This window comes from Merops nubicus, unplaced genomic scaffold, assembly GCF_000691845.1.
Source record: "Merops nubicus isolate BGI_N331 unplaced genomic scaffold, ASM69184v1 scaffold10099, whole genome shotgun sequence".
NCBI lineage: Eukaryota > Metazoa > Chordata > Aves > Coraciiformes > Meropidae > Merops > Merops nubicus.
The window spans coordinates 104,546-116,670 of NW_008633060.1; the positions used below are offsets into that span (position 1 = coordinate 104,546).

Below are 12,125 nucleotides of genomic sequence, written 5' to 3' on the forward strand. Positions count from 1 at the left end.
ATAACATTTGCTCTGATTAGATACAAAAAAATAGATTTAACACTGAATAGAGGAGGCTCCCAGTTTTGCAACAAGGAAATACACCCTTAGAAAAAAGACTTTGTTTAACAATTTTTCAAAAATAAAGGTAAATTCAGTAAACGGGAACGAGTAGAGAGCATTTTTTTTTTTTTAATCTTTTGCAGGTAGCAGACTATTCATTAAAAGATTGTTTTATTTATCAAACAGAAGTGTGAGAGTCCTCTACCAGCAGGGCTTACTAAATATGAAAGTATGCAGAAATGCTTAAGAAGAACAAATACTAGAAAGCAATTTTTAAAGAGCAGGAATCATTGAACAGTGGAACAAACATCCAAGAAGCAAGTAAGGCAGTCCCTGTTCTTCCCTATCTCCAAATGAAAATGAATGCCTGTTACTATGAGCTTTAGTCATGTGTAAACTAGAGGCCTCCATAAAATGGTAAAAACATCTGTCTGCCTGCAATACAGCAGAGATAAAACTAGGTAATCTGGTGTTTTTTCTATCTTTAAACTCTGTGAATGGTCATGGGAAAACAGCTCTGCCCAAACACTCATTCATCTGGCTCAGTTCAGCTGAGAACATTCTTGTATGGACACAGAAAAAAAAATGGCAAAATGAATAAAACAAGGCATCAAAGAAACAACAGAGTGCAGCACTGGGGTAGAAATTAATTAAACAGATACATAATAAGTAAACACATGTAAAATATGTTAATTTCATGTATATTTACATACACCATGAAACAGAGGGAAATTAAAATGAGCAATATGTTAAAAGAAGAAACTGTAACATCAAAGAAATAAAATCTAGTTTAAATTTTAAGTGAGAGAGAAATGTAGGGAAGGGTATGAGAGGGGTATTAAGTTGAAAAATGAGATAGACTTGAGTTTATAAATGAGACTGAACCAACAGATGAGATACAAGTGGTTCAAACCAAAGTTATCCCAACCAGTTTGTACTCGTAGCTTCAATAAATGATGATTACTCCTGCCCCTGCGAGTGTCTGCAGTTTACTGCTCTAGTTTTTCAGTCACTTTTACACACCAGAACACACTAGACTGTATTCATGCTTTTAAAGAGGCATTGAGCTTTTCTCATATTCAAAATTTATCAGTGTTTATCTAGCTTGTGATATTTTAATCTTTAAATTATAATGATTTTAGCACAATGCAAAGATACACACACTGTTACAGAAAAGAAGAATGTTTAAAAACTCCTTAGGATAGGTACTTCAAGGTAATTATTTTACAGAAAGGATTTGGTTTCCAGGTCGATAAGATGAAGCAACGTGATTTAATGTGTATGTTAAATAAGCAGATGCCCACTAGGTAAACAGAGGCTATCACACTACATTACACTGGCTAATTCATCAGGGGCCAATGGTGTTTGTTTCCTTACCTCCTGTGTGCCTGCCTCTGGGTCTGTCATTCCAATCACAGAGAAATCCCCATATCTGTCTCCATTGGCATCAATGGACACCTGCCCCGCAATGCCTGAAGAATGGCATGTGAAGAATTAGAAAATTAAGTAGTTAAAATATTGAACCTTTCCAAGGAAAACAAGAAAACAGTAGACAGGTTTTCACAGATCGATATGACAGGAAATCTCATCAGTCTCCCAGCATTTTTGTTGGCATTCCAAAAGAAATTGTAATTTCATCTTGGTGTCTGCATTCCTGAATTCTTAACATTTCTCCTTTTTAAATATCAAATGTGTGAGACTGTTTGGGGAATATGTGAGAAAAATCTAATCCAAAAGCCAGCATGTGAGAATAAAACACAAATATATTTAACATGAATTATTTACAGACCCTAAGCCATTTCAGAGGATGCAGGGGCACAGCACTACTCCCCACAGATTGACAGAGCTGATGTACCCATATCCATACAGCCACCTCATAACAGAGGGGACATGGTCAAGGGCTACCATGTACACTACATGTCCATTAAGCCCTGTGTTCATTTACATAGGATCTGCTGCATAATATGGTGCTGTTCATTTTGTAGTTTTAGACCCCCAATTCACTTCCTTCCCTTACAAGCTCTAGGAAAGTTTAAGGAAGCTGGGAATCATAGACTCAGAGAATAACTCAAGTTTGAAAGGGTTTCAGGAGGTCTAGAGTCCAACCTCCCATTCGGAGAACCATCAGCCAGGAGGTCAGAATAGAAGGATGCTCAGGGTTTTATCCAGTCTTTAAAACCTCCAAGTACAGAGACAGCACAAACTCTTGGGGGCAACAAGTCCCAGCCATGATCATGAATAAACACTTCCTTATATTCAGCTCCAACTTCATGGGGTGCGAGTCAAACAGGTTCTTAAAATCCATCTAACAATACTGACTATGACAAACACACTGTAAGACCTTGCTGATATGCTTTATCACCTCAGATATTCTCAGAAATGATCCTCCACTGCCTGACACCAAACGTAGCCATTGTCATCAGTGCAAGTCAAACAGGCATCATTATACATTCAAATTACACCAACTACATGACAGGCTCAGGCACAATGCAGTAGAGAAACATGTTCTCAGTGACTGCAAATCAGAGGAGAGAGGCCAGATATTCAGCCAGAGTATAAACTCCCTTCAACACACCTAATGAGAGTAAATATGCAACAGGTTAACACACCTCCATTTATCTTGTCTTTGTTCCCATTTAGTGATGTCAGAAATATTTAAACTTTCCATGACTTTCAACACATGTAGTGGTCATCAAATGATTACTGTCAAGTATCTGTTTCATTACAACAATACAGTAATCAAACAGTTGCCAATCTGCTTACTGCAGGAAAACAGAATGGATGTATTAACCACTTGGCTGTGAAAGCACTGGAAGAGGCTGCCACAGAGAACTCCAACATCCTTGCCTACACACCAACTGGGATTCTGGATCTGACAGAAGACATTAGTTGGAACAGACATCCTCCTGGCCTAAGAAAGCCAGAAGTAAATTTTTGGAAGTAGGTATTAAAATGTGTTGAAATTCAGGCTTTGTTTTATTTTTTGTTTCATTAATGGGGAATACTAATTTTAACCTTCTCCATCTGAATCAAAACAAATGTTTGAGGCACTTCCTGCAATGTTTTGACTTAGTAAGTGCATTTAGGAAATTCTGAAACTACCTCAATGAAGAACAGCATTTGGATGAAGGTGGAGGGATTTTATCTGGACTGTCTTTTTGTTCTGTTATCTTAGATGCCCACATACAGAAAATTTTGCTGATTTTTTGGAGGCAATGCCAATGAATAGAAAATATTCACCACAAGATGTGCCTTGTAGCCATACCAGGGTGTTTCTAACAACCCAAGCAATAAAATAATCCTTTTGATTTCCTCTGCCTTATCCCTTCCTAAGCACATGATGTTGCCTGTGCAGTTGTGGTTGGCACACTGTGAACACTACAGGAAACAAAAGCCACATTCCGTTGGAGTTCTGATGGGTAACCTATTCAGAGCAGGCTCTAAAATGAAGGATCCAGGCAATTAGGTATCTATATGTCAGCAGTTAAACCAGTCTCACTAATGAAACTGGAGTTCTCATCATCAAGACTGCAACAGTTTAAATGAATTATAAAGCTTCAGTCCTGCAGTAGAGCCTGTTGAGCGTATGCATGGTCTGTACCCTGCAACGCTGCAACGATCTCACAGAGGAGCCCATGGGCAGAATAAAGGGGTGCAACTTTCCTTAAAAGGACTCGCTTGTAAGACATCCAAGTTAAAGGCCTCTTTCAAAATCTGTTTTATCCTTCTGAATTATGTCCAGCAAAGTACTGCCACAGGGAGGAGATGGCATATGACTCACATGGCATTCTGACCTTTCCAACTGCAACCTCACAGCTCAACTTGGCAGCTACATTTTCAGAATAGCTGTGACAGGTCAGACAGAAAAAACAAACTGGTCTTCACAAGAGGGGAGGAAAACATTTTTTGCCTCCTGGATGGTTCTACAAGGAAGGCATGAGAATCAACCACATAACCTGCATGCAGCACACCAGCTGGTGGCTTCCTGAAGCAGGGGAATAGAGAAAAAACACAAAGGCCATGCTGGGGCATCTGTTCATATACAGGATAATCAACCAGTGCGGCAAATCCTTAGACACTAGATTCTCTCTGTTAGAACAGTGTGGTTTCGGAAACCATGGATGTGAAGGGATGTAGTGGGACATCAAGCACAATCCCCAGCTGGTGCAGGGATCCTTATGGGATGACTGCAGCCAGGAGAATTTAAAGCAATCTCTGTGTTGCCTTAAGCTGCCCTGCGGACCCTTTTGCCTTGTGTTCAGCCACAATTTCAGAACAGGAAAGAGGTTTGCAGCTGCTGTCCTTCTTGCCTTCTGCTGCCCTATCGAGTGTGTCCTGAGATCAGAGAGCCTGGCCACCGAGGTTCTTCTTACACATTCAAACTGATAATTTCCTTTTTAGCTAGGGGAAACTCTTCCTTCTCCTAGGCATTTCCATGGGAAACATTGCCAATCCTACATCAAAAGATCAGAGTATTATAAGACATGTGCTAAGAGATGACAGATGCATCCAATAATCCTCGTTTTCTTTATTATGATCCCTGCCTGGCAAAAGCACTCACATGGCTTTGCATCAGCAAGGTGACATAAAAATCCCAGTTGCATTGCAGAATTGCAGCCTGCAGGATTAGGCACAGAAAGGTACAGTCCTGTTCAGCTGCTGCCTCTGAGATAACACACACAGCTTCTGAAAGGAGGTTGGGAAATCCTACTAGGGCCCAAAAGAGCCTCATCAAGAAAAAAAAAAAAAACAGAAAAAACCCTGGCACCTGCTCGATTCTATCCATTCCCAGGCTTTTAAGATAAAAAAGTAAAATGGAAAAAATGAGGCAATCTCAGAGCTAATAGATGCACATGAGTAAAGTGAGCAGCTGTAATCTTTTCAAAAACAAAGAAGGAGCCTGAGAAAATTATTGGTGTTTCTTTACAACATCAGTGAGGGTTGTTAAATTGTTAGGAGTTTTCTGAGATGAGTAAGACCTCAAGACCAAGTCAGACTGGTGAGGTATGTGAGCCAGCCTTGAAGATGTATATGGTTTCATCTGGTTATTTTGCTCTCATTCAAGAGCAGACCAAGCACAGGCCCCTTGCACACAAAGACCTGAAACTTTTTGATTCTTAAAGGTGGAATTCCATATTAACTCTTACCTTCATATGTTCTGTTCCGTGTATGCTGAACAATTTTTTCCCCATCTTTCTTACTGAAACCAAGGTTCAGGACGTCCTGTAAAGCTAGAGCATAAAGAAGAATAGCATCATGGAATCCTTCCACAAACATGTTCACCTAAAAAACAAAACAAAACAAAACAAAACAAAAAGAAAAAAGCAATGGCAACTGACACGTGAAAAACTTTTCTTCCCTGTGGAATTGATTAACTAGAAGGAATCTTCAAATTACCCAAAATTACTAATCTCAACACCCATTTTCTCAACTGCTGGAACACAAAACATGCCACAAAAAAAAACCCAGAGGGAAAATGGCAACTTTTGACCCATTTTTAAAAACAGTTAACCACTATCTGCTACTCTGAATGTCCAAATCACACTTCAGTGTTGTGTCTGAACAGCCTCGCAGATAGGGGAGAAATCTGCATATCACAGTTCCCATGCCCAGACGCACAAATTCTGCACTGACCACGTGAGATGCTTTAAGATGCTAAGCACCCACATGCCACAGCACTGAGTCTGTCCTCCTCCCTTTCCACAGAGGAATCAGCACCTCTCAGGGTTTGGAAGTATGTTCTGCTGTGATTTTCTTTGGACAGCACAACTGGTGGATTTGCTTGTTTAATGATTACCACTTCCATTTCTGGCTCGTGTTCAGCTGAGCATCTCTCCACTAGCAAATGAGCAATGGAGGAAACCACTTACCCTCTACAGGAGTGCAACTGCCAGAAGAACACTTTCCTGTCCTTTGCAGTCTTTTCAGTTAGTGACATGAAACTAATGAAATGTTGCTTTCTAACCCCAACATAAAAGAAGGCTGCTGTCAACGAGCTCCTCCACCCATGAGTCTATGTGAGCAACTTACATCTTTGGTCTACATCATGGTGAGTGACAAGTTAGAAGCAGAGCACTGTGCAAAGTTACAGGTTTGTTCTCAGGAGCCTGGTGTGCTTCAGTGGTAAAGCAATACTTATTTTAGGAGCCTAGTTCAGATGGAGACCAATCAGCAGACACACATGACTTGAGCTGCACTGGCACACCTCTTCTGCAGCCAGCAACTCACATCTCAGTAGTGCAATGGACCCTGGCTGATGCACAGTTACTAAGAATCAAGCAACTTTTCAGCTGCAAGGCAGATGTTCCCATTCATTCAGTTTCATTACCGTGGAAAAGGTCCTGACATCCCAGCAATGACAAACAACCATGCTACAGAGCCTCTTATTGCCACCTCCAGTGGACAACTCACCTCACAAATATGCTTCTGGACAGAAACAACATTTAGTTTATCTTCTACTTCAGTGTATCTAAACCATTTAATACGTTAATAAATAAAGTGCTACTCTAACTCACAGTTACAGCTGGACATTAAAAAGTAAAAATATATAGCCAGTTAAGCAAATAAGTGCTCCACAGATAAAAAGTATTACATAGCTGATTTGCTAAGCTCAACTCACCGAGTCCCTGGTAATGTAAATAAATGAAAAACATTCCTTTACTCGTAAACCAGTTGCCAACAGTAAGGAGAATTTCAGAATTACTTTCTGCTAATACAGAAGTTTACATTGCTCTGACAAAACCCTGGACTTCTAGGTAACTCCAACCTATCTTTCATTAGGAAAGTCCAGCATTAGTTTAGGGGAAGACAGTGATACAGAAGGTGCAGAACAGCGCAGCTCAGTCTGACAGCCAAAGACTGAAAGGCAGATGCAGTTACTTTGACCTAAGGAGAAAGCATGCAAGAAGAGGTGAAAGTCAGGCTTTTGATGGAATAACAAGAGCTAATGGACAGAGTACACACTAAGACAGGCTTTGCCAGCAGGGGGTTTAATTTTTCCATATTGAAAAAAAATACCCCAAACCAAGAAACCACAAAGCTCAACGGCTGCTTTTATGTGCCAGCGTTAGTGTCCAAGTGGCCTGCAGATGATCAAACATGGGCTTTCTTGATGGGACACTTATTCTGTGAGGAGAGAAATGATTCTCTCTAGCTGCTTTACCTCTCTGCTGGATGCTTTACAGCTTGTGGCTGGCAGTCGTTTCAAGGAAAGCTGTCACTTCCATTGCTCATGGCAAAGACCCCTCAGTTTAACACAGTGACCTTCAAAATCCATTTTGTCAACTAATATGCTCAATCTGAAACCTACTCCTGCTACCAGCCTGAAAATTCTCCTGTAGACACTGCAGGTTTGCCATATAAACCCTGTCAAAACTCACTTGGCAGTCTTGGAGGGTACTGCCACAGTCCCTTGCCTCTACTCTCAGTCAAAACCCCTGACATGACATGGAAATCCACACTAGAAAATCATCAGAATACCAACTGTGTCCTCTTCTCAGTTCCTCACACACAAACCCCAACATTTTATGCATTGTTAAGGAAGGTGAAACTGCTGGTAGTTTATGCCATTTCAAATTGTCTTCTAGAATAGTAATATTTACTGTCTGCAGGTGAGATTCCACCTACATTTCCCAGCCAAACCGTATGTTTGCCATACTGGCTACTTTCCACATTTTTCCAGGAACATGTTGAAGCACCAGTTCTTGAAAGGGATCACGGGATGCCATAAAGGGCATAAAGATTTATTGCATATCATCAGCTCAGTCATTTCGAAGTTGCCATGATTCTACAATGAGAATGGGTCGCATGATGTGTAGGACTGCTCTAACCTAGAAAGGAGAAAACATCAGATAGAGGAGGGATATTACAAGGCAAAGTAATGGCTGCAGATAATTTTGAAGGGATTGCTCGTTCTTCATTCCATTTTCCACTTGTCCAGAGCTCAGTGAGGTTCATTTTGCAGCCCTGTTGCCTGTGACTGTCTACAAAAGATCCTCCAAGTAAAAAGAGTGCGAAATTTGTTCCATATGATACTAACTCTGACTTATTACAAGTGTCCCAAGACTTCCCCTCTGGACAACACCAACTCTGTTAATGATGCTTCACGTACTTCATGGGTATGAAGGACTTTCTTCTTTTTTATTAACATAGCTTCTGTTCTACATTCAGTCTTAACAGAAATGATGAAACAGACTGACATCAAATTTTTGTCAACAATGTTTACACTTTTTGGCCTGACAGTAAGACTAACACTTTAAAAAAAACCCCATTCTTCTTCTACTTCAGAAGAAGTATCTGTTCCCTGAATGTTTCAAGTATGGATGAGAGTACAGGTGAAGTTGTCTTCTTAGGTTGCTTGAAGATCTCCAGGGTAATTAATGTGTTGCTCAGCATTAGACAGGACAAAACTAAACAGATGATAAAAGCTATTAAAGATCCACTGATCCTGTGGGTAATTTAACAGGGCTCTTAGCTGAGCCCTCGTAAAAAGCAGAAATCTTTGATTATAATATTTTCCTTTTTGTCTTATGCTTTTTTTAAGTACAGGTGTAAGCTGAACTCCAAATGCTGTCATGGCAATTTGCACATCAAGTCTACTAAAATACTGCTCTCCCTGACCTGTACTACACAGCAGTTACCCCTCAAAGTGAGTCAGCAGCAGAGAAACTGCCAGGTTTGCCAAACATCTTTGGAGGCTGCAATACAAATATGTGGAAATGCTCCTGCTGAGGTATTTTCTGTATCACCTTCACATCCTATTCAAGCTACTACATAACTAAAAAGGTAAGCTAACTCATAGCTGGATGAGAGAAGCATAGCTTTGTGCCTTTTATTTTCCTACCTTTCTACTCTAATTAACTGTCTTCCAAAGGCAAAAAAAAAAAAGTGTCTCCATGGAAATCACATAAATAGGTTTTACACAGTTCAAGTTATAGTTCCCCAAGCAGCTATAGTGTGACCACACTATTCATATATACCAAGGTGTTAACAGCATACACAGCAATGCAAAATACTACTGACATGGACGACTGCCAAGCTACAGCTATGCAGGACCCATAATTTTCCATACCCTGCCCACTGACTGTAAAGTAAGTTTATCCTCTTCCATCTGGAACTGCCCAGCTCTGCACCACAGTAATCACAGCAATTCATATCACTTCAGTGCTAGGTGGGGAGGACCATCATCACTTTTTCTCTACTGCAAAAGCAAACCATTAGCATTCCCCAAACTCTGTCTCTGTATCTGCTTCCCAGTACATCCACAGGAATTCCCAGCCAAAGTCAGTGAGGACCTCAGAGGACTGCACAGGATGCATCCAGATTTTTTTTTTTTTTAAATCTTACCAATTTACATATTTGACATGATGGTCAATGAGCTAACTGGAAGCCCACTGATACTCCACAGTTTTTCAGATTTGTCCAATGGGGATGAAACTTCATGCAAGCAAGTATGGAAGTTTGATCCTATAAACACATGAAATTCATCTAACCTCAGGACTACAAATACTGTAAATGAACTCTCATAAATTTAAATACAGCAACTGCATTTCATACATATATACACATATATGCTACTATGTACTTCAAATCAATCTCATGCCAAGGTGGTTCACCTACTATGGACTTCTCCAGCACAGCAATGCATCTTGCAGTTTAGGTAAGTGTTTTCCTACTATCTCAAGCTGCTTCAGTATATCTCAATAAAATAGTCTTTTCCTAAGCAGTTGTAATTTAACTGTCAGTTCTCCCTTTTTAATCCTTCTTTACTAAGCCAATTATAGTTACAGTATTTCCTTTATAAACTTTTCCAAAAAACCCTAACAGAGCTAACTTTTTACATGCATTTCTTGACATGTATCTCTGGTGGTTTTCTGTCCATTGACTCATCATCCAGCAATGTACTCTTAATTTAATTTTGGAGCTGGGACTTTTCCCTCTTACACCATTTGCTGATGTTACATACTTCCATTCAGGACATTAACACTGCTGATGCCACTGTTGCAAATACTCCTCTACAGTTTTGGGAAACCCAGGGACCCTCAGCAGTCTCTTGATGAGTTATGTCCTTGCTTTGAGCTGCACAAATCCAGAACAAGGTGCTCACGATCCCCATACAGTATACGACAGGTACAACTGACTTAGGTTGGTTGGCTGCTTGTTTTTAAAGATAAAATATGATTGTTAAAAACTGATTTTCTATTAAATTTTTATTTTGCATAAAGTCAATGAGAAACTCTGGATGGAATTGAGATGTGATTGGGCATGTGAAGCCAAGGGAAGAACATCCTTACATCTAAGCATTACCTGCCAACAGGTGAAGTACAATTTAAGCCAGCAATGCTGCATCCAGTTTCAGCTTTGCAGTAATTTATTAGTCCTACCAATATAACACTACTGTGTATCATCCTGCATGTTACCATCATAACAGGTTTATCACAGCTCTTCATAACTCACCACCCAGCAGCTCAGATCCTTACATGACTTCTTAACGCTACTATGCAACAGAATCTCACCTATAGTAGCAGCCACTCCCACGCATTGGGATTGGGATTTCAAGGGCTCCCAAGCATAACAAATACAAAGGCACTTCTTTCACCCATAGCCAGCTCTCATAACCAACATGTCTCAGGGTGCCTACAGAAATGTATACATGACCCAGCTGAGGATAAAGCTGTAAAACAGTTTATCAAAGCTATACGTTTAGATACTCAATACTAAAAATACAGCCTGTTCGCCTGGGCAACCAGACTGCTTCCCTAACGAAGCTGGACCTTAGTGCTTCAAAGAAACAGGAAGGGAAAGAGAAAAATAGTACAAGCACATGCCTTCTCCAGGGAAGGCCATTTCCTCAAGATTTAATTCACAACTGAAAAAGAACATAGGGCGTTATGCCAAATTCTGAGCAATGCAGCTGTGGCCAGGGACTGCCTCTCACTGTATTCTTCACTGATATCAGCTCTCTATAAATACATAACCTGCACCTGCTCATGTGCCAGAACACATGAGGCCAGAGCTCAGGACTTGAGTTTCTAAATGACAGATAACTGTCCCAATTCTTTTGTTATGTGGGGTTGGAACCCACACCTCTCCCTAGAAAAAGAGGATGAGTATTCCCCAGTGTGAGGAGATGTCATACAACAATAAAACCTTCTGCATACTAAGAGATTTACTCAAATACTGTTGCACCAGTTTCATCTTTCACAGGGACACAGGGAAACCCGTAGGAGACTTTTCTTATAGCAAAGCATGTGACCTCACGGTGAATTCTGCAAACTGAGGCTTATTCTTTGCTTTAAAATTATACCTTAAAAATTCAGCACTGGAGACAAGAACAAGATATCACTTTCCTTGAACTTCAAGAATGAGCTTTCCAGCAAGGCTGCCTGTTTGTGTCCATCTCCTCGCTGGTATTTATTGGCACAGCAGTAGTGCCGAGGACAGAGACGGAGACATGCACCTCTGACTAAGCACTCTGCACACCAGGCAATGTGGCACCAGTGCAAGAACTTTGCAGCTGAAGTGCAAGTTGAGAGAGAAAGTGTAAGCAGAAAAAACAGGGTGACGATTACGCCTGGGGAGCAAGCAGCAGTCACACTGGCTGCCCATCTTCATCATGAAAGAACCTGCAAGCACCACTGGAGCGACAAGATGTATATGAAGATATCTGATTTTACTGCACTTTGATTTGTACACAAAGAGGCTCTGCCACAGCAAAGCCCTTTTTCTTCAGGGTGAGACCATGCCTATGCCTGACTGCATTGCTCAGCCATATATGTGACCAGCTGGTGCATGAGCTGAGGTGCACTCCAGCCTTCCCAAACCACTGCAACCTTTGCTTCACTTAGAACAAGAGCATGTTTACTCCAACAGGACCAAAAAAACACGAGTGACAAAATCCCATCCACTTTAAAGCCAGCTGTGGATCAGAGGCCAGCCCTTTGTTCCACAAAATAGTCTGCTGAAATAAAAGAAATTAAAAAAATAAAACAGAAGTAAATTAAGAGCCACTATCTAAGATTCACTTAAAAAGGCCCACCAATATCAGGGATGTTGTCACTGAAGGTTATTTTCTTGCTAGGGAA

At 40.6% G+C, this 12,125-nt stretch overlaps 1 protein-coding gene across 1 annotated transcript in view; it reads right to left on the reverse strand.

Annotated features, from left to right (window-relative positions):
- The window catches only part of NPR3 (natriuretic peptide receptor 3), a 33,790-nt gene that overhangs the window by 5,919 nt on the left and 15,746 nt on the right, over nt 1-12,125 (reverse strand). The window contains exons 3-4 of the mRNA XM_008948112.1: nt 5,190-5,325; nt 1,420-1,514 (exon numbers count right to left, since the gene is read on the reverse strand). Of these exons, the coding sequence (XP_008946360.1) occupies nt 1,420-1,514; nt 5,190-5,325 (231 nt within the window). The remainder of the gene's footprint in view (nt 1-1,419; nt 1,515-5,189; nt 5,326-12,125) is intronic.